We start from the raw sequence: 23,235 nt of genomic DNA, 5'->3' as shown, positions 1-23,235 counted from the left end.
TCTCTGAGCCCATCTATTTCTTATCTTTTTTTCTCCATTTTCAGCAGGGCCCTGAGTGTTCATGCTTTTCCTCAGGTGCACACCTGACACCACAATCCCCACCCCATCCACCAGGGGCCAGCAGCTTCCTGCCCTGCCCTCCGGGGTGTGTGTGTGTGTGTGTGTGTGTGTGTATCCCCACCTCCCCCAGGGACCAACAGCTTCTTGCCTGCCCCCCTGTGTGTGTGTGTGTGTGTGTGTGTGTGTGTATCCCCACCTCCCCCAGGGGCCAGCAGCTTCTTACCTGCCCTCCTGCGTGTGTGTGTGTGTGTGTGTGTGTGTGTGTGTAGATGGGTGGAGTGGAGGACAGTGCATTGGGTGGCTGCCTTTACCATCACATTTTACCCATTCTGCATCCCAGGCCTGCTGGGTGACAGCTGGGTTTCATCATTAGGCTCAGCCACTAATGGATGATCATGGCTTAATGTGTTCCCACTCCTGAGTAATATTTTATTCACATGGAGGCCTTTGCTCACTGCATTGGAATATGTGACAAGACTCAAGGGTGTACTGACCTTTTAGCTTTTGTTTGAATCACTCAAGCAAAACATAAATCCCTTAAGCACCTACTATGTACCATTTAACTGTCGGTCAGCTGGATTTGAAAATACATTGATGTGACCTACATAGTTAGCATGGGCTTTTGTGTTCATCTCTTCAAATCTGTATTCACACAACCCCTGTTATCAGCCCAATGGAGAGATCAGGAAACTGAGGCCCAGAGAGGTTAAGACGCTTGTCCACATCCCCTCAGCTGGTTTAGTGCTGATATTGGCCCCCTGCATATCCCTTCTAGTCCATCCCACAGTATCTCCTAACAGTACTGAGTTGTGTGTGCCCAGCACCCAGTGGATGGTGAGGACACTTCCCTGCCACGAGAGTTGGGCACACATTGATACAGGCAGGGGAGGCTGTTAAAGTTCAGTGGGACACCAGAGGACCTGGATCTTCATCCCAACTCTGCTGCTGGCTGATCAGCTGTGTGACCTCTGGAGGACATGCCCCACCTTGGGGCTTCAAGTTTTTCCTCCTGGAGGATTTGAACCAGGTCATCCAGGAAGGCTTCCAAGCCTGGTTCTCAGTGCAGACCATGTTTGACCTTTGGCTATCTGACAAGCTGGCTCTATAAGACAGACTTTCCCTGCTCCAGGGCCCTGCCTGGGGAGACTCCATGTTCTTCCCTTTCCTTCCAAATTTTTTCCTGCATGTGGATCCCTTCCCACACACTTCAGGCATCCTGTTCTTACGGTTGGGTCTTTTCCTATGCTGTTATCACATCTGGAACATTCTCCTGTCCCCTCCCTTCTGCCTCATTCCACCCAAAGACTGAGAGAGTCCCCAGATGAAGAATCAGGACCCTGACAGGAAGAGGGGCGGAGCCTGTGACTCAAGCCTGGAAGAGTCTGGCCTTGAGAGGCAGGTCTGGGAGTGAGCCCAGTGTGCTGCAGAAGGCAATGGCTGTGGGAGGGAAGACTCACTTTTCCAGGAGCATTCCATGGGATAGGAACCCCAGGTCAGGGCTCCAGCACAGACTCATGGGAGGCAAGAGGCAGATGCCAGCCTCTTGGGCCTCAAAGGCATCCCCCTAGGCAGTGCACACAGTGTGCCTCTCCTGTTGATGAAATCAGGGAATCAGGGTCCGTTTACATTTCCAACTTGTGCGCCTGAGCTGGAAGCCTCTGAAAAAGGAAAAAACAGACTAATTTGCACTTCCCAGGAGGCCAATTATGGAAACACCTGCAATTTAGGAAGGGAAAAATATCAAAGATTCCAAATCAGGAATGCCCTTCATCACACTGCGCAGAACATGCTGGAACAGCAGTTGAAATTAGTCTCCCTGCCACATAATGTGCCTTGTTCTGGTACACATGTCAGTAACAGATGTCATGCCAACCACCAGAAAGATGCTCCCTTTAAAGAGACAGAAAGCCCCAGAGTCCTGCCTATGGCCAAAGCAAGGAGCCTAGACTGGGGCTCTGGCTGCCACCTGTTAAGGGCAGCAGCACCATCACAGTCAGGACAGTACTAACAGGGGCTCTACAGGTCCTTCAGTCTTACCGCCACCATCAAAGGGGACTTCAGGTCTCCTACCACATCATACGAACGTGATCTGTGCTCGACTTGTGACTTGTGCACCATGTAAGTGCTACAACACAGCAATGTGACTGGGAGCACCCTGCCCGGGAGCACCCTGCCCACCCCACCTTAGGACCAGCTTTCTTCATGGGAAGGTGCTTGAGCCCTGTGGGTGTCCCGGAGATGTCAAATGATGGCTTGTGTAGAACGTTGGAGCTCACTTTGTCAATGACAAGACTGATGAATAGAAGATAAAGCTCCACGGAAACCAGGACTCTGAGTCCTGTGCTCCTTCCACTGCCCCACATTGGTTCACAGACCCCTGCTTTAAGTCACAGGCCACAACTCAGCGTGTTTCTTCTAGAGGTTTCCCCCAACAGAATGCACTCTGCCTTTTCTTGGCCACCAGAGTCTGGTTTCCTTCCTACTCAGCATTTCTACAGAGAAATCCCCAGAGTTTTTCTCCATGACACCTTGAAGACCCTCCCCACTCCCATATCCCTCCTACTCTAAATGATGTCTGGGGCCTGTCTTGTCCAGAAGGGCTAACGTCACCCTCCCTGGACTCCATCAGCCCAGCTGTAATCCATACTATCCCACGACAAGACTGGACATAATTCACAATGAACAGGGATTCCTAAGGTCCAGCTGTCATTCAGAAACCAGTTAGGTTGCAAGTTGGGGGTCACTTCCATGTGTTCATTGAATGTCACAGCTGAATTTAAAGATTATGAACATCTGGGGGCGCCTGGGTAACTCGGTTAACCATCCAACTTTGGCTCAGGTCATGATCTCACAGTTAGTGGGTTTAAGCCCCGTGTCGGTCTCCGTGCTGACAGCTCAGAGCCTGGAACCTGCTTTGGGTTCTGTGTCTCCCTCTCTCTCTGTCCTTCCCCTGCTCACACACACTCTCTCTCTCAAAAATTAATAAACATTTAAAAAAATATTATGAACGTCTGACCTACCCCTCCATACCCTCCATCACACCTCATTTGCAGATGAGGAGTGAAACCCCACAAAATGACGTAATGCCACCAAGGTCACACAGCTCGTCAGAGGCAGAACTGAGACTAGAACATAGAACAGAGGGTTACCTCTGCTCCTGAAATATTAGAACTGGTTGTGGTCTTAGAAACCAGTTTATTCCAGGCCTTCTGGTCCCACATCATTGTACGTCGCCTCTTCTACTATTGGACTGTGACACCTTGTGTCTCCTGCCATCACCCCCAGCCTTCCCCATGGGTCTATCTGTTTCCTTGGCCTCTTTGTCCGAGGTTGCAGAGAGAAGTACGTTGTGTACCCAGCAGGGACCCTCAGCAAGCTCAGCATAGCACAAAGCCCATTTTGTCCAACACTCCGTGGTCCACTTTGCTCCCTGCAAGACAAGCTCCCTGTCCTCTGGCAAAGAATTTAGCCATTATGGTAAAGCAGAACCATGACAGCAGCCAAGACCTAGCTGCCCCAAGCAGCACCACCTGCCCCCACCCCCCACCGCCTGCATGCCTTTCCATTCAGGAGAAGGCTCTGTCTTCGGGGGCTTCGGACCCTCTGGCTACTTTAAGATCAGGCCCTGAAGGTGTGTTGACCATGGCTGGCTTTCTCTTGAGCAGTTATCAGGAAGCAGGAAGCTCCTTCAATCCCCTGGAACACAGACTGGGGAAGCCCTTGCACTTTTAGCTAAGAAGAAAACTCACCCTTTCAAATTCAGCCCAGCTAGTCATAATCCATTTTGATGAGAGCATTTGGCCCTGGACTTTCTAGGTGAAATGAGGCTGCCAGGTGTCCCTGTGCACAGGGCACTGCTCCAAAAAGAAGAATGAGCCTCAGAACTGGGCTTGCAACTCGGCGGTAGCTGCTGCCCAGCTTGGACAAGGCACACCGTTGCTGGACACCTGCTTCTTCATCCCTCAGTGGTGTGGGGGTGGGGAGTACACATGCACTTACCCGTGAGCATTTGCATGCAGGCGTGTGCCCGTGCATGAGTGTGTATGCATGTGCATGTGTGTACAGATGTGCATGCAGGCGTGTGCTCGTGCATTGTGCGGATAATAACCCTCACGTGGAAGACACAGGAGTGTGGTGAAGATTGAGAGATGGCATGGGAAAACTAGAAATATCAAGCATTCTACCCATGGGACAAATCACTCTTTTTCTCTCTCAAATGCACAAATGCACTCCCTTCTCAGGCCCTCACCTGTGAAGCACAGGGACTGTAGAGTCCCTGTAGGTCTGCCATTCTAGGAGTGGATGACTCTCCCGCCTTCCCGCCACTCCTGGGCCCCTCCCCAGAGCACTAGCCTGTGCCTGTAGACGTTGGCTGGAATGACCTTTTCTATTTACTGCTTCTCTGTTGTCTTTTTTGTCCCATTCTGTCCAAGATTCTGTTGCTGTCCCTTACTGAGCCCTCCATGTTAAAGGCCTCAGAGGCTGGGCCTTTTCAAAGAGGCAGGGAATGCCCTCTGGTTCCCTGATATCTGATACCATGAGGGGGAAAGATGTTTTTAAAAATGTTAAGCATTTGTGAACATTCTTTTTTTTATTTAATTTTTTTTACATTTATTTACTTTTGAGAGACAGAATGAGACAAAGTGAGAGTGGGGGAGAGGCAGAGAGAGAGGGAGACAAAGAATCTGAAGCAGGCTCTAGTCTCTGAGCTGTCAGCACAGAGCCCGATGTGGGGCTCAAACCCACAAACCATGAGATCATGACCTGAGCCAAAGTCTGACGCTCAACCGACTGAGCCACCTAGGCACCCCCCCTTTTTTTTAGAGAGAGAGCAAGAAAGGGTGAGGGGTAGGGGGAGATAGAGGGAATCATAAACAGGCTTCATGCTCAGCAAGGAGCCTGACATTGGGCTCAATCTCATGACCTTGGGACCATGACCTGAGCTAAAATCATGAGTCAGACCCTCAACAGCCTGAGCCACCCAGGCACCCTGATTTGGGAACATTCTTACACGATGTAGGAAAGAAGAGTATGTTCTCAAAGAAGCTGCATCAAGGTCCTTATTTCTGAGGGCCACTGTAGGGGTACAGAATGCATGTCTCTGACCTTGCCTCTCTGGTCTAAGACTCTGGGTAGGGTCCCGGCCTCAGAGAGATGATTTTGAGTGGCCCAGTGGATGGAATTAGGAGCTCTAAACCCATCTTAAGGGTGAAAGCTGCTTTTGATTCCCTCCCTTACCCCTTTTCTTCTCTTCTGACCCCCAATCTGCCCACCACCTCTTCCCCTGCCCCACTCCTCCACAAAGCTTTGACTGGGTGATGGAAGTCTGAAGGTATGATCCATTCCTGCAGGGATATTTGGATTTTATTAGGGGAACTTTGAAAAATATTTTAGGGAGGAGGAGAAGAAAGAAATATGAGGACACTCTCCTCCTTTTCCATCTTTGCAATAGTAAATTCATGAAAAATAATGATTGTCTTTGCCTTGGTGTATTGCTTTTATACATATGTGATCTGATACTTATTATAGTATACACAAAGAGCATGTGGATTACACTACAGTGAGGACCCTACAGTCAGAGAGGTTAAGTGATTTGATCAGTACCCCACAGCCACCCCGCAGTGGCAGACACAGGACCAGAACTCAGGTTCCATGCCTCCCTGTCTAGTCCCCCACGTCTCCTCCCAGGAACTGCATGGGGAGGATTGTCACCCTTGGCCCTATGTGCTTCCAGCTATGTGGCGGGGGGGGGGGGGGGCATCTTTTTCTGATTTGGAAGTGATAGGCTCATTCCACCTTGCAGGCATCGATTACCAGGTGAAGATGGTGCATGTGGATGGCTCGTATGTGGCCCTGCAGCTGTGGGACACGGCCGGGCAGGAGAGGTGAGGAGCGTCCCCGATCAACAAACCCTGCCTCTTGCATTGCCCATCACAAGGGCTGAGGTCCAGGCAGTGGGGGGGGGTGGGGGGGGGTGGGGAGCCATGCAGCCCATGACCTGTGACCCCTTGATGGCAGGTATTGCTGTATCACCCAGCAGTTCTTCAGGAAGGCCGATGGCGTCATCGTCATGTATGATCTCACAGCCAGACAGTCATTCCTGTCGGTCCGGCAGTGGCTGAGCAGCGTGGAGGTGAGCTGGTGACCTTCCTAGGAGCGCTTATGCTGACTCCTGTCTCCCCTTTGTCCCTGCCCATCTCCTGCCTGGCCCTCTGCTCTTCCAAAACCCAATTCAGAACCCACCTTCTCCAGGAACAAAACAATTCTGGCGTTCATATGGCCGTTCATCCAAGCCCAGTACTGGGTACTGGGGATTCAGAAATGAACAAGACAGACACAGTCCCTGCCCTCATGGAGGTGGGGACTTGAAAAATACAAATTATATCAATAACTGTGTCACTGCAATTGCCCTAAGCACCATGAGCGAGTGGCATAGGATTGGGGGAGGGGCTTAGAGTGGAGCATCAAGGAAGGTTTCCCTGAGAAACCCACATTTAAACTGAGTTCCACCGTGTTCTTCCCCCTTTTCATCCCCGCACTGTTCCAGCTGCAGGGAGCCCAGCTGTGCCTAGCCTAGGAGAAGCACCACGCAGTGTTTTGGGGCCTCTGTCACATCCCTTCACAATGTGAGGGCCCCTGGCTCACCCCAAAGTTACCCTGGGCAGGGCACACAGGGAACAGTACTCTTCTGTGAATTCTGGGTTATCTGTGGGACTCTACTCTCTTGATTTATACTTGTAATAAGTCACTTTAAAAAATTTTTTTTTAATGTTTATTTATTCTTGAGAGAGAGAGAGAGAGAGAGCATGAGCAGGGGAGGGGCAGAGCAAGAGAGGGACATAGAATCTGAAGCAGGCTCCAGGCTCTGAGCTGTCAGCACAGAGCCCGACGCGGGGCCATCAGGGCTCTAACTTCACAAGCCATGAGATCATGACCTGAGCTGAAGTCAGACATTTAACCAACTGAGCCACCCAGGCACCCCAACAATAAGTCGCTTATAAGTGCTTTTTACTTTCTGACCATCTGCATGTTCTTCCTCTACCCCTCACATGTAGCCTTCACAAGGCCAAAGTCAGTGTGGACAAGCCACATATGTGTTTTACAGGGCCTCAGCTGAGTATTTAACCAAACAGTCAGAGAGGATGTCCCAACTCCTTCCACTGGCGGGATCCATGCTTTGTTCATTTATTTGTTGAAACCACTGCCAGGCACTGGGAATTCTAACAGCAGATAAGAGACAAGTTTTCTGTCCTCATGGGGTTTATCCCTGCTCAAGCCCCTAGAACCTGCCATAGCCCTTACCTCCTGACCACACTGTAACACTGCTGTGAAGGTCACTCCTAAGAACTGACACTATGTTTGTCACTGTGTAACTGGTGCTTGGCATGGGGCCCCCCCAGAACTAGTGCTCAGCACATGTGGGAGGCATGAATGGATACGGAATCCTTACGCGGGCAGAATACTGGATACGGAATCCTTACGCGGGCAGAATACTGGAGTTGTTCATTTCTTCATCCTTTTGGCCCTAAGATCTGTGATTCCTCCCACCAAAATCTGTTTCTCTTCTAGTTTAGGTTGGCTGGGCCATTCCTTTCTCTGCTGTTAATCCACATCCCTCTCATTTCCAGGAAAAATAAGGAACAAGAATGGAAACTAAATTCAAAGGTTTCTCTGAGATTTGCTTAATACAAAGTATTTCTCAAAGTATTGGGCTTAAAAAACTTACAGTAGAAAAAATGTAAGTTTTGAAATTTAGTGAATGGCTCTATACCAAGCTAATAAGGGAAATAAATTGTATGGGTAATCTGGAAGTGATTCCTGTTAAAACTTTAGAATTTATGACATGATTTTTTTTGATACCGCTACAGATTTATCTTCCTTGCAGAAATTAAGCACCAGGAGAAACATTAGGGATTACCTAACCCAGTGGTTCTCAACCTTTCTTCCTTGGAGCCCTGGGAAGATAATGATGTCCCCCAGGAACTGGGGAGTGCAGGAAAAGGAGCCATGGTCACAGTTCTGGGTCCTTCACCTCCCATGTTGGTCAGAGCCACTCTTCATTCAGTTTCCTACATTGGAGGCCCAGGTACAATTTTGTTAGACAAGAGGATTTCCCTTTGAAAATCACTGATCTAATACAGCCATCTCATTATCAAATGGAGAAATAGAGGCCATGCCTTCTTTTGCATCACCCGTTCTTTTCCCAGCCACAGACATTTAATCCCTAATTTGTCTCCTAATATCTAAATCTTTTTAAAAGTTTTTTTAATGTTTATTTATTTTGAAAGAGAGAGACAACATGAGCAGGGGAGGGGCAGAGAGAGAGACAGACAGAGAGAGAGAGAACCCCAAGCAGACTCCACGAGGTCAGCACAGAGCCCAATGTGGGGCTCGATCCCACGAACAGCGAGATTGTGACCTAAGCCAAAATCATGAGTCGGATGCTCAACCGGCTGAGCCACCCAGACATCCCTAAATCTTGATATATACTAAAGCAGGCAGAGGCTGTTCAAATAGTCTGGGATCAATAGGGATGGATAGAAGCAAACTTATAGAAACATGCTGTCTGCTGTCAGGAGGGGGTGTAGTTTCTGAGGCCCTTGGTTTGGACCAAGAGCCCAGGATCTAGCCAGAGAGGTGGCATGTCACGCTGAATTTGGCGGTGGTGGTGGGGTGAAGGAATATCAGAGGGCCATCATGGCAGGTAGAAGAACAAGTTCCATCATTCTCTAGAAAACCAGGCCAAGCACCAGAATGTTCTGTCATTCTCTGGAAAACCAGGCCAAGCACCAGAATGTTCCGTCATTCTCTGGAAAACCAGGCATGTTCCCGAGCGGGGTAGGGCTGAAAAGCATCAGCATGCACCCAGGGAAGCCCTCGTGCATCTGTAGGCCCAGAAAGCCACACCAAAGGGGCAATTCCATATGCAGTTAACTCAGAATTATCTATGTGTGGATGGGGCTTTTCTGTATAGTTCAGAGCTTGAGTTTTCCTTCTTAAAAATTTTAGCAGAAGGTATAGGTAAACTCTAAATGATGATTCCAAACCTGGATAATCAGGATCACCATCAGTGCTTTCAAGTAAAACAGATGCCACAAGCCTTCTCTCCCAAATAGAATGATTCAGAGCCTGGAAATACAAAGAAAAAAAAAAAAAAAAGCAACAGTTCCCCCAGGTGATTCTGATTCTCAGCTGCCATGGTTCCCCCAACCTGGGAAGTGCTTCTCAAAGTCTTATATGCATAGGAATCTCCTGGGGACCTTGTGGAAATACAGAATTTGACTCAGCAGATTCAGAGTCTTAGGTAGCCCCTGAGATTCTGCATTTCTAACAAGTTCTCGGGTGAAGGCAATGCTGCCAGTCCAGGGACCACACTCTGAGAAGCAAGGTTCTAAATCAGTTTCAAAGATGTCCGTGCTTCTTCAACAAGAATTTGCTGAGCATCATCCACATGTCTTGCACTTGCGAGGCTCTCTGGGGGACTGACTCGGTGTGGGGACCCAGTCTGATGGCCCAGGATTTCGAGAACAAGTGCAGGGGGCCGTGGTGTGAACATCTGAACAAGTGTCAGATGGTGGAGTCTGTGTTGAAGGTGTGGAACAGTGGGATCATGAATGCAATTATTCTCAAGAGTCTTGAAAAGCTAAGTCACTCTGCCTTGGCAACCAGCAATCAGGGGTGTCAGGTGACAGATTAAAACCTGACACCTAATTTGATCAGAGGGAACTGAAAATAATAAGAACTTTATATTTGTGGAGTACCTTATTTTTCCACAGAGCTCCAAGCACTTTGCCAACTCCCTCGCCTAGAGAAGGGAGGGTGGAGGGGGAGCTTTAATAACAGGCTTTGGGTTCCGAAGCCTTATTATTAAGTGAATGCTGGCCAGCTGTTCTCAGTGCCCCTTCCTCCCGCAACCTGAAAAGCAGTGTAAAAAGAGAGGACTTAAATTGCCACAGATTACACGTGGCAAAGACTCGCTGTTGGAAGAGGTTGTGTGGGGTGGGAACAGATGCTTGGGGGAGGTATGGACTTCCCTGAAAAGGAAGTTCTCTCCACCCCAGCTTGGCACTTCCTGGCCACGAAACTGGCCAATCACCTAATGACAGAATGGGCCAGAGGCTCTGAAGGGCTCCTCCTGGCCCCCACATGCTGACAGGCTACAGCATTTTGGTCCTCTGAGGGAGGGAGGGGGGATCCAGGATGGATGAGTGTGCGCAGATGAGAGGACCCTAGAGGATCCTTCCAGCCCCGAGGGAACCCAAATCCTTTGAGATTGAAAGAGAATGAAAGCATGCCCTGCTTTATGAGGTGGGAGAGCCCTGCCCCCATGGCTGTTCTCCCACCCCACCCACCGTAGTTTTCACCCCCCAAGTCCAGGCAGCTTTACCTTGCCTTCAGGCCTTCTGCAGAAGGGGCCCAACACTGTGCCTGTTATTGTGCCATTTTACATTTCCTATGTACGTGATAGCAAATCAAAGCAGGTAGCCATTCCTGCCAATGCAGTATTCCAAACCCTCCCCTACCTCCTTCTCATCTCTGCTTCGGAGGACCGGTTCAACCAGTCTAATCTAGAGAAGAAACTGGTTGGGATCTAAGGGTCCCATGGTTAGACCATGGAACAGATTGGACATCTGGAGACTTTGGGGCCTGTATCAGATAGGGAAAATGGGATTTGGTACAAGCCTGAACGGGCCGTTCGTTGGTCCAATTCCAGTTTGTTGGTCCCCAATGTCTGCACCCCGGGTATGTTGAATTTCTTGTCTCGATCTTTTGTCATTCTGATAGCCCTGCGTTGTTAGGCCTATAAGTCAAGGAAGTGGAAAATGACTGAAGTCATTAAGCCAACACGAGCAGTGTCTCCGAAAACAAAACAAAACAAAACAAAACTTGGAGATTAATCTAATGCAGCTTCTTGTTTTATAGATGAAAAGTCCTGCGATCCAGAGAGAGGAAGTGACTTGTCCAAAAGTACCCACAGCTTGCCAGACGCCCAGCCAGAACTGGAATCTAGGGCTCTGCCACTGCATTATGCTGCATTATGCATTATGTGACAAGAGTGTCACATGGCCCATGGTTGAAATCTGCTTCTGAAAAATAGGTGTTCGTTTCTTTTTTCAGTCCTTCCCACTTCCGTCCCAAAGCAGAACAGTCCTTTAGCTCAAAGGGGCCAGGCTCACTCTCCTCTCACTTTGTGGACCACCAGCTAATTCTCGTTCTGTGATCTTGGTCATTGGTGACAATGTACAGCACAGAGCAAAAAATAGCAGTTTGATTTTTTCCCCCTGTTCCAAGTTGAGCTTGAAGTGCTGGCAGTTTAAAACGAACTACACAAATAAATCTTGTTTTGACTCATAGTCCAGGGGGTGGATAAATATGGAAACCCCCAAGATATAATTTTGCAGTCATTTTTTTCTTAGCATAACTACATGCTTTAATGTGCTGAGAAATTTTTTGTTCTGGCTCCAGAGAAGTAGCAGCACTATCCTGGCTAAGTGCTTTTTCTTGCCTCCCAGCAAATGGATATTAACACACACACACACACACACACACACACACACACTACAACCAACCAACCAAACCCAGCAGCTGCACGTTCTGAGCTGAATGCCAGTCCTCTGCTCCAAGCTGACAGCTCATGTTATTTAAAGTCAGAGGTGGGTAATCTTTTGAATTTTAGCACGTCTGTCTTCCAACAAGCTCAAGTTCAAAGAAAGGCAACTAAAATGGTTGAAGGTATGGAGAGGCTTCTGTGTCAGTGTCAGAGGATAGGAACCAGCTTTTTGGGGCCATCTCATAGCTCACAGAATAGACTCTGTGAAAAGTGGTGATTCTGACAGGTCGCACACAGACAGAGACTGTATGCCCAACTAAGTACGTTCAATTCCTTCCCTCTGACCTGCCATGCCTACGGAGTTCTACCAAACATCTATAGAAATTTCAACAGAAATCAGGTGGGGCTTAGACTTGTTTGCCAAAGGAGGTGTGCTTTCAACTTTTAAAAGGAAGTGTTGCTTCATCTGATAGGTAATGATGAGCCTCTTTGTGCAAAGCAGTATCCAGGCTGAACAATGGGTTGGGTATGTGAAAGGTGTCAGGTTTGGGCAGACAGCTCAAGACTTGATGTTAAAGTCAGAGAGGACCATGAGACACCCACCCTAAGCCCTGCCCTCCCCATGGCCCTGTGTCAGAGACTAGTCTTGGGCCAGGGTGATGATGGCTGACTGCCCATGGTGAATAGCACACCTTCCGGCCTTCCATGTGTTCTCACTTGTTTTTGCCTTGACTTTGGAGATAGGCCTGATTCTTTATCAGTGGCAGGCCAGGGTCCACAGAGGGGAAGTGAGGTGTCCAGAGTGTTTGTGTAAGAGAGGAACAATGCAAAGAACAGAAGCCACAGCTCCAGCTGGGGGCTTGGCTTTTATCAGCTCCTTCTAAGATGTTTTATTTTTATACCCAAGAATTGCTTTAAAAAAGAAGACTGCTTCCCTTCCCCACCCAGAGGCAGCCCTGCTCTTTGTGGTACATGGGGCTCCAATATTGGGCTTGTGACTATCCCTTACCTGATGCTTAGTCATTCAGTACCCACTATCCCCTTTGCAAGTGATGAAACTGAAGCCGTCACCCATTCCAGCATACCAGAATCCGGGTTCGAATTCTGCCTGGGACTTCAAGTCTGATGCTCATATTTTCAGCATTTCCATGTCAAGAAATCCCACAAGCCTTAGTCATTCCTCACACATAAATCTACAAATATCTCTCATGTGCTCCAAACAGCAAGCCTTTTGGCCCATTTCCCTGCTTCCTTCTCTTTTTTCCCTTTTCTGTGAAAAAGTCTTCACACAAGTTTCTGTGGCACAACAGAGTCAGAAAATGGGGGTATTCCCATTACCCAACACTCTGGTAATAGGGAGCCACAGCATTGTCTACATGCCATTAGTGGTTTCTCATGTGCAAACAATTGAAATGTGGCGCAATCTACTTAGCACGTCAATTACAGTACACGTAATTTAATCTATTTCTGATGGATCAGAAGACACTGTAAAGATCATGTAGTGCCTTTGAGTCATCATTATCAACATTAATTACCATCTTACCATGGATAAGTGGAAATACCACTTTTAGAGAGTTCTAGTTAATAAGACACTAAATAGCAGAGAGTTCACTGGAAATCAGAATTTAGAGAAAAACATTAGAGAATTGTGGACCCATATACTAAAGGGTCCTCATAACTCAGTGACTTTGTTATTGAATGTTCTTTGGGATTCTCTGAGCTTTAACGTTCTCATTTAGGAAATGAGAATTTTTTTCACTACCAAACTGCGATAAAAATGAATGTGTAGATTAAGGAACCACTGAGGCTTAATTTCAAATATAATTGCATTCACACTTAAAATACATGTACCCATTGGGTGGACTTTGGACATTTTTTTGAAATGGTGAGATAAAGCAGCTGAGTCATTGACAACACTGTAAGTGATTACTAGCTTGTGTTATCCCCTAACCCTCTCTATTTCGTAAAACATTTCTCTGTGATGAATAACTATTGTTTACCAAATTATTATTAAAAGCCCCTAATTAAATATCTCACGAAGTAAAAATCACAGCCTGCTTAAATGTGAATATTACCATATTTACTCACTTAATAGCTGTGCATCCTGGGCCCTTGGCTTGCCCTCCTGAGGGGCACAAAAGGTACATGCATTTCACAAGGGAGGAAGCCCTGGGGTGCAGAGACTCTAGGGTGCAGGTCTTTGGCTGATATGCCACAGTCACTGGAGGAGTAAAGAAGGTTGACCCCTTGAACAAACGTGTTACTTCTGGCCCAAGAAGTGCAGCTTCTGTGGCCACATGCTTCTTCCCCATGTGGGCTTTTGGTCAGAGCTAGAGCACCCAATAATAGTGATCTATCTGTACTGCCCCACGTGGTGACCTCCAGTTAGGTGCACAACAATCCTTTCATAGGCACTGTGGCCCCACGCCTCAGGGAGCTTATGTGCCCAATATGAGGCCCCTGGAGATGCCACGTCTAATCAAGACAGTCCCTAGAAATGCTCCAAACCACATTGCATTAATTCCTTTGGTTTGTTGTGGTTCATTTAGACGAAGTCTGGTCACTTAGGAATGTTTTCGGGGATACCGTAAGTGCTAGAAAAGGACGCATAGTTCATGAATGTCTTCTGTCCCCTCATGCTGCTACCCACAGCACACCTGAGGAGCCTGCATGGCCCATCCAGCAAGGGTGAGTGGGAAGGGAGGGAGGCCTCAGACACCTCACAGAAGCCTCAGAAACTGAGGCTCTCAGCTTTTGGGATGACTCTTATCGCCTGGCCTGCTGTGGCAGCAGGGGATTCGCAAGCCAGATTGCATCTTTACTGCCAGCATTTTAAGCCTGCCCTTCTGGGTTTTCCTTCTGGATGCTTCTCTCAGTTGGGGGATTATCTGTTTTTGCAGGAAGCTGTGGGAGACCGCATTCCTGTTCTTCTGCTGGGCAATAAAATTGACAATGAGAAAGAGCGGGAAGTTCCCCGAGGCCTTGGAGAGAAGCTTGCCAAGGTAAAGAGCAAACTTTCCATCTCTCTGGACAGGGTATGAGCCCGAGGACAGTCAGGCAAGTGCCCAAGAGCCTTGGTGGGAGCCTTTCCTGGAAGCCCCCTGGGAAGGAAGCAAGTGGGCAAGATGGGTGTCCTGGCATCGTGGGAATGGCATGTGGATGCCCGTGCATGTGGAACTTTCTATAGAAAGTCACACATTGCAAGATAGAGCTGGCTAGGAATGACTAGCGTATGGGGAATTTTCCCAAACACTTTTCCCTGGAACTCAGAATGATAGATTCTTAGATACTAGGAGGTTACTTCTTTAAATCCCCTATCTGATCTTTGAATGCCTTCCTCTGTGTTTCCACTTGATCACCTTCAGGGATGAAACACTCACTCTCTGTAAGGCAGACTGTTCTTTGAACAGCTCTGTTCACGAGTTTATCCATTCTGATCAATATTGAGTCCAAAAGCGGTGAACCCAAGATAAACTCAGAGCATGCCCTCAAAACTTTACCATTAAAATAAGCATCAGCCCTCTTGCCCAAGCTGGGGGCCAATAAGGCTTGTTGGAAATCAGGCACAAACAGTGGCACTCCTTGGCTGTTTCTACTGCCTCCAAGTGCTTTTCAGGAACCTGTATGTCTGAGAAGGTGGGGGTGCTTTCCAGCCCTAGGATTCCATATCTCTTAGTGTGCTTGCTCTAAACAGGCACTCATGGGACACCTGGGTGGCTCAGTTGGTTAAGCATTCGGCTTTTGATTTCGGCCAGGGCATTATCCCAAGGTCATGGGATCAATTCCCACATTGGGCTCTGTGCTAAGCATGGAGTTGGCTTGAGGTTCTTTCTCTTTCTCCCTCCACCCCTTCTCTTTCTCTCTCTTTCTCTCAAATTAAAAAAAATAATAATAATAGGGGTGCCTGGGTGGCTCAGTCAGTTAAATATCCAACTCTTGTTTCCGGCTCAGGTCATGATCTCACAGTTGTGAGTTCGAGCCCCACATTGGGCTCCACACTGACAGTAGGAAACCTGCTTGGAGTTCTCTCTCTCCCTCTCTCTCTCTCTGCCCCTCCCCTGCTCGCATGCTTTCTCACTCTCTCTCAAAATAAAGAAATAAATATTGAAAAATACTAATAAATAAATAAATAAACAAACAGGGACTTGTAACCCCAGAGGTCAGGAAAATGGGCACAGATGGTAAGAGTCAAGTAAAAAAGGAGCAGGAAGGGTTTGGCAGGTGTTCCTGCGAAGGTCAGAGGGTAGCCACATGTCTGCAGTCCCTTACCCACAATGCTCACAATACTGAAACAGAAAGGTTTCTAGTGTTTTGTCTGGCAGAAAAATCTGACCAGGACTGACATGAAGCCATTTATGGTCTTTTTGTTTACCTCACTTGGATGAATTTTCCTATGTTTCAAGAAATATTAATATGTTTGATCATAGGGTGCTATCCCAGACCAACTCAGGGTAGTATATAGTATATACATCTGTTATTTTTGTGAAACTCAGAGTCTCTGGATTCCAAAGTACATCTATATCCAAGGAGTTTGATTAATGAACTGCAGGCCTGTATTTTTATCATCCCATTTTTTCCCTTTTTTATTCTTTTTTTTTTTTTTTTTTTTTTTTTTGGTCAGTTAAAAAACAAACATACAAACAAATGAGGCTCAGAGCAGTTAAGTGATTAATTCAAGTGATCGTACAGGTCCTCAGGGGTGGAGTCAAGACTTGAAGCTGAAAGGTGGGTCATGCCTTCCAATTCTAGATCCTATGTACTCTCCCTCCTCCCACCGTGAAGTCTTCATTCTTCCAAAGACTGACCCAGAGTCTGGCTGTGGCACAAGTGTGGACAGGGGTAGGATCTGGGCCTCTGGGGTGTGAACCAGGAAAGCTGAACTGGGGGCCAGGGTCTAGAGCCTCCTGATCTGCAAGCCACAGAAGTGTCCTCATTCAGTGCCTGCATCCCCACAGGGCATCAGCCTCCAGAGTTTCATGCCAATAGCAATGTCCTAAGGAAGCAGGAAATCTATTAACAGGAGTGATAAATGGATATAATGATGAGGCTTAGCCAAGAGCCGCCACCACGCAGGCAGCACAGCCTCTGCGTCCTGAAGTGATCGACAACTGTCCTGTGACACGAATGCTGACAGCCTAGGCATCTGGAATAGTAATTAACTGGTGTGAAGGAGAATTCCTACTGGTGTACCTCAGTGACATCTGCCCCAAAGTTCGCGGAATGCCGGTGTCCTGGGCAAAACAAGCTGCTGGGAAGCCTGCCATTAACTCAATAAGTCACTGAATGAACTGACCCGCCCTTTATACTATGCCCTTGGTTTCCCTGCCTGTGCATTGTGGAGAATGTGGTGCATCCTGGCCTTTGTTCCTCTGCCTGCACCACAGGCTGGTGTGAAAAGGAAATGGGCATCTACATACCTGAGAGCATTTTGTGAAAGCGTGAAGCACTAAGGCAGCATACTGTTTTGTGTTTTACAATTGTTATAGCTCACCTGGGAGATGCTTACAGAACTTGCATTAGGCAGGGAGCCTGAGGAGACTGAAATCAACCTTGAAGAGAGCAGGGATGGGGAGAGGAATTAAAGGGGACTGTGAGAGGAAGTGAGGCAGGCGGGCCGATGCAGATGGGGTGTTCTCTTCCCATGGGTCCCTCGAGCTCCCCCAGTACTCTCTTTTTGTCCCCTCTGCTTTATGGTTCTAGGAGAACAATCTGATCTTCTATGAATGCAGTGCCTATTCCGGTCACAACACCAAAGAGTCCCTACTTCATCTAGCCAGGTAAGGAAGGAGGCACATCCCAGCAAACAGGGTCTGGTAGGAAGCACTGCACTCACCCCTGAGAGGCCATTCCTCTGTCTGCCTGAGCCTTCTGGGTAAAGGGGTTGGAGGCCTAGGGCTTTGTATGGGATTCAGAAACAGCCCTCTGAAACACAATAGGGACAAAAAAGAAAGCCCCCTTGCCTCTTGCCCCCCACCCCAGTCTTCTTCTTCTGGGTCTTAAAAGCTGCCCTTTTCCCAGGGATCCTCTTTTTAAATGCAAATGCTTCCAAGAAAGGTCTTATCATAGGTCCCTGAACACTGGCTAATATCTTAGCAGGGATTAGCTGGCAGCCAGCAAGGAACAAGAACAGTTATAATATGGGCACGGGGGAGGGTGAGGAGAAGCCAGGGAGAGGAGGGGCTATTTGGGGGAACGAGAGGCATCTAAGGTGACAGCTCTCAAAGGGTTAGTTCCATCAAAAGACTGGTTTCATAAGCCTCCGCCTATACCAAAATTAAAAAAAAAAAAAAAAAGAACCATACAGGGCCCCATTTTCAATACTTGGAAATTCACTCATTTACCCATCTTGGCATTCATTTCATTCTATCTGTCCACCGACCTAACCATCCATACACCCATTCACCTATCCACCCATCTACCTATTCATCCATCCACCCATCCATCTATCCATCTATCCACCTATTCCTCCAGTCTATCCACCCATCCATCCACCCATTCACACATCCATTTATGCATCCCTACATGTATCCATTAATTCACCAATGCATCCATCCATCCATCCATCCAACAAATACTTAATAGTGCCCATTTGGGGTTCAGCGCTCATTCTGGGGAATTTTGTAAATATTTTCATTTGATTAATTAAGAACCCAGAATAACATTTTCTATGCATTGGAGAGACTGTGGAGTTATGGAAGACCATGAGGAAAGTTCTAGGCTTTTTTCTGCCACTGATTCTGGGGTAAAGTAAGTCTACCTCTCTGAGATTTGCCCCCAGCATAGGAACATCAATCATACCCTCCCTGCCTACTCAGACTGTTGTAAAATCAAAAGGGATGCTTAAGGTGAAAGCACATTGAGAGTATAAAGCAGGGATAAGATACTTACCACTATTTTTAATTCTTCACCTCCTACATTTAATCTGCAACTGTGGCAACATGGGACAGACCTTCTATAGAGTTAATAACCAAAAAGTATCTTCTTTGAGTCTCTACTGTGTGCCAGGTACTCCGATAGGCTACAGAGACACAGAGACAAAGTATATAGTCTCTGCCTTCAAGCAGCTTTCTCACCTCAGGGAGCCAACCAAGGAAGCAGTGCATTATGACATGGAGTGATGGGGTTTTTACAGAGGAATGGTCAAAATGCTGTCAGGGGCACTTACATCACCTGGAAAATCTGGGGAGGCTTCTTTGAGGAGGTGTCATGAAGGATCCATATTGGCTAAACTTTGTCTTTACAAATTATGGTTATGTACCTGCACTTCTCAGGGGGAGACTTTGAAAACTCTGATGCTCTGGTGATGTTGGGTTCCCTCCTTATCATCCAGATGGCCTATATATAACCCAATGGCCTAGCAGCTCTCCTCTACTGACACTATACCTTCCCCTCTCCCAGGATCCTCAAGAAACAAGAAGATACAGCAAGAGAGGACACCATAGAGGTTGACCGCTCTGCCAAAAAGAAATCCTGCTGTGGCTGATAGGAGTCCTCCTAGGACTGTTCCACCCAGGCCTGGGGTCCTAGGAGCTACCCTGAATCCTGCACATAGGCTCCCACTTGGATGCCTCCACCATAACCCGCCCAAACCTTTGTCTGTGTCAGTGACTTGCCTCCACCAACAGGAAGGGAAGCACATCTAGTCAGGAAAGCTGCTCTTGGAGCATTTTGAAATCTTCTCTCTCTTCTCTCTCTAGACCCCAGATGCCCATTTTCCCCCCAGCTTGGATTTGTGGGGAAAAGAAACAGATGGGATTTTCCAGAAAAATCACCACATGCCTTCTCCACCTCCCTTCTGCTCCCCTTGCCCTTTGGAGCTGCAGCACTGTGGTTGCCATGGCAACTGTGCAGGGCAGACTTGCTGCTTCCTGTAGGCCAAAGATAAAGCACTTGGGCAGGGCCAGGGTGGTTGGTCTTCCCTTGGCTCCTCGGGACATCAATGGGATGCTCTTGGCATATGCTTCGTGGACCTTGAGATGCCCACACAGGTTGAGAAAAGCAAGCCAGGGCACCCACATTCTATTCCACACCCCACCTCCAGGGGCCCTGCTTCTTGCCAGGCTGCAGAACCCAGCCTCTAAGCAGCCAGCATGTCTACTGTATTTGTTCCCTTGGGGTCTCGGGAACAGTGCCTTACAAGAAACCCACAGCCTTTTCTCTCAACCACCCACCCATGACCCTGACTCCAGGGTGGACTGCGGGTGATTTAAGTATTAAGTGTGTGCCCATGATTAGGGAGAGGGCTTCCTTCCTACTTAACTTTCACTAAGAGATGAAAAGAAAATTAGGGGGGAAAACCCATCTGCTGCTAAACAGAGCGACCATTGCTGGAGTATAAATAAGGTATACATAGCTCTGTGAAAGCCATTTTCCAATGTTTCTCAAAATAGCTCTTCGGAAAATTGTACATGATGATTAATGGGATAGATTGACATGCAGGCAGTGAGACCCAGCACCAGGTCCACAGTTACTGACTTCATTTTATTTTATTTTATTTTTCCAGAGGACTGTATTACAAAAAAGAAAGTGAGGCTGTGGTGTTGACATATAGCTGGTGTTTAAGAAGTAAGCAGAGTATAGCTATAGGCTTCAGCATCCCTGTGACTCTACCAGCACAGGGCACTCACATTGAGGGGAATGATCTGGGCCCATGTATGGTTCCTTTGTCTGGGTAGTGGTGAGTTCCCAGCCCCAGCAGTGCTCCAGCATCACTGGGGTGGAGGGTGCTGGTAAAGGCATTCTCGCCCTGGGTGGGGAGCTTGGGTGAAAAGATCATAAAGATCACTGCATATTACTGCTCTAGGGCTGCAGGCCCAGACCCACAGGGAAGTGAGTGGAACCCACACCCAATCAGGACATGTAAGAATAGAGAGGAGCAGAAAATGTCCACAGGCCTCCAAGAAGATTCAAGACAACTGTGCACAGCCAGCCAGGCAGAAGAGAATCCTCTGGTCAGAGTTCCCTGTAGCCTCCACCCCAGACTCCTAAAAGCATCAGTGCCCTGTGGGTCACCAGGCAAGTGCCTGCCTCCTTTTCGTAGGCTTTTCTTTCCCCCATTTAGTGCTTGGAGGCACCAGGGAGCCCACGGAGGGTGTAGAACAAAAGCCAGCACTAAGTACCAGGAGGTGCCCCATGGTCTTGGGCAAGTCAGCTCCCTGCCTGGGCCCCCTTCCCATCAGTAAAATGAAGCGTGGGCTATTCAACACTTCTGGCTCTTCCTGCTCAGAATGCTTATGATGACAGTAGGGGCTCTGGCCCCTAGTCCAAATTTGAAGGGAACTCACAGGAAATTCCTTTCTCTAAGAGAGGGCACTGGTGATGGTCTCATTAGTGGGATGCAGGGGATCACCCAGAAGTAGCCCTCCAATATCTGTGTGGGTGTGTGTTGCTGTGTGATTATATGTTATGGGGAGGGTGCAGAAAGAGGGTAGGGATAGCCATAAAGAAAGCAAACCAACTCTCCTGCTTCTGAAAACAAAAAAGCAGAGATGGCAACTGGAATTTGTGGGTCAGGTAGGCTATACCTGGAGTTGCCCAGCCCACACATGCTTTTATCCCCTATACCTAGTCCCTGGTTTGGGGCTGCATTTGTCCACTTCAGAAAAGTGCATCTAGGGGTTACAGCAAGGTGGAGTGATCCTAGTGCTGACCCACCAGGTAAACCCCCACAAATCCTCAAAGGTCCAGGCAGAAAGAAGAGAGTAGGAAAGGTCTTTAGGCCCCTGCTGCTTCTTTTTCCAACTCCACTTGAGACAACTATGCATGATGGTACCTCAGAGAGACTCTGAGAAATTCTGTGTCCCCAGATCAGAGCACCCCCCCCTCCCCATTCCTTTTAAGCTATCATGGTGATCAAAGACACCCCAGTGGCTGTGAGACTGTCCCAGGGCCTGGCAGAGTGCTGTTGGGGAAACCTCTGATTCCATCCCATTTACATTGCTAAAATGGCCTTGAGCAAGTCACCTGAACAGGTTTCATGTTTAGCTGTAGGTTGGAGGTTTCAATGTCTACTTTCCATGGATATTTTAAGTATTAAATGAGGCAATGAATGTGAAATACTTAACGCAGTGCCCAGCACATAATAGGTACTAACAAGTACGGGCTATTATTGTCAACATTGAGTCACTGCCCAGGCCATCATTAGTCTTGCCTTAATTTCAGACTTAGAACCAGCTAACACTAGTCATGTACCCATAAGTGAGGGCTTTCACAAATACTACCTCATTTGAGTACCCAATTGCCCTGCTCATTTGCCTGGCTTATGAGCTTGTTTTCAGTATTGCCTCTTGGCCCTGATCTTTATTGTTCCTGTGGGTTTCCTGGCTTTCCAAACACCCATATCTTACCAGTGTCTGTGGTCTGGTTTCAACCCACAGTCCATTCTGCTTCCCTCCCTGTGGTTCTCCAGGACTCAGACAGCAGCTCAGACCTGGTGCCAGGGTGTGTACCTAAGAATGACCTGTGGTCATCACAATCCTTGGCCCCACATTTTTCTCCCCTGTTCTGACTCCTTGTGCTCCTTCTGGTATTTGCTGCTGCCCTCAGCCCCAAGTTGCCAAACCAAGAACTTCAGCACCAAACCAAAGCCCTAGTTATTTTGCTGCTTGTCTAGCATTTGTCTTTCTTGACAGTCCCGGAAGTCTTTTCTGATCCTCCGTGATACACTAGCTTTCTTCCACCTCTCCCCATCCTGTACTTTTCCTCTGTTCTTAACACTTCCACCCAATCTTGGACTCCCCTTTTCCCTACTCTCCACACCCTGGGCCCACTCCAGGCCATAACTGTATGTTCTATCAAAAATAGCTCAACCTTTTGTCTCTGTCACTAGCAGTCAATGCTCTAAAGGAGCTTAAACCAATTTCAGCTAAGATATTAATGCAATTGGTGGTTTAAGGGCTGTGTATATACTTTAACAAAAAGTTAAAGGAGACAAAACTTTATCTCAAGGGAATAAATTCCTAATGGTCATGGGGGTCAAAGATTTAAGACAGAACTGCCTTCTCCTAACACAGTTTGCTTCAACCTATTTCTAGGTTCAAATAGGTTTATAATTGTTACATCTTCTTTATGAATTGACCCTTTATCATTATAAGGTATCTTTCTTGCCTTTAGTAACAATTTTTGTCTTAAAGTCTATTTTGTCTAATATCAGTATAGCCACACCAGCTCTCACTTTCTGCCTATTAATGCTTTTAAATCTAAACTAAGGCTCTTGTAGACAGCATGTAGTTAGATTGTGGTTTTTTTTGGGGGGGGGATTGCTTTTTGTTTTGTTTTTTATTTTAGAAAGAGAGAGAGAGAGAGAGCACATGAGAGAGAGAAGCAGAGGGAAAGAGAAAGACACAGGGCTCAATCCCATGATCCTGGGATCATGACCTGGGCCAAAATGAAGAGTGAGATGCTCAATCAACTGAGCCACCCAGATGCCCCTCGATTATGTTTTTTAATCTATTCTTCCAATCTCTGCCCTTTAATTGGAGAGTTTGCTATGTTTACATTTAATATAATGGGTAAAGTAAGATTTAGTGTCTACCATTTTGCTAGTTCTTTTCTATATTTTATATTCTTTGTTCTTCTGTTTCTCCATTACTACTTTCTCTTGTGTTAAATAATTAATTTCTAGT

The 23,235-nt window shown here is 47.5% G+C and overlaps 1 protein-coding gene across 11 annotated transcripts in view; it reads left to right on the top strand.

Moving 5' to 3' along the window:
* The window catches only part of CRACR2A (calcium release activated channel regulator 2A), a 133,629-nt gene extending 110,734 nt beyond the window's left edge, over window positions 1–22,895 (top strand). For 9 of the 11 annotated variants that reach the window (XM_042991598.1, XM_042991597.1, XM_042991590.1 and 6 more), the window contains 5 exons: window positions 5,846–5,945; window positions 6,079–6,193; window positions 14,512–14,613; window positions 17,312–17,388; window positions 19,010–22,895. In XM_042991598.1, coding sequence (XP_042847532.1) covers window positions 5,846–5,945; window positions 6,079–6,193; window positions 14,512–14,613; window positions 17,312–17,388; window positions 19,010–19,094 — 479 coding nt within the window. In that variant the 3' untranslated portion in view covers window positions 19,095–22,895. The remainder of the gene's footprint in view (window positions 1–5,845; window positions 5,946–6,078; window positions 6,194–14,511; window positions 14,614–17,311; window positions 17,389–19,009) is intronic. The other 2 variants (XM_042991599.1, XM_042991600.1) reach the window with 2 other exon arrangements.
* The last annotated feature ends 340 nt before the right edge of the window (window positions 22,896–23,235 follow it).

Source organism: Panthera tigris, chromosome B4, assembly GCF_018350195.1.
Source record: "Panthera tigris isolate Pti1 chromosome B4, P.tigris_Pti1_mat1.1, whole genome shotgun sequence".
Taxonomy (NCBI): Eukaryota; Metazoa; Chordata; class Mammalia; order Carnivora; family Felidae; genus Panthera; species Panthera tigris.
Note: the sequence above shows the minus strand (reverse complement) of the source record. Positions and strands in the feature narration are given on the sequence as shown.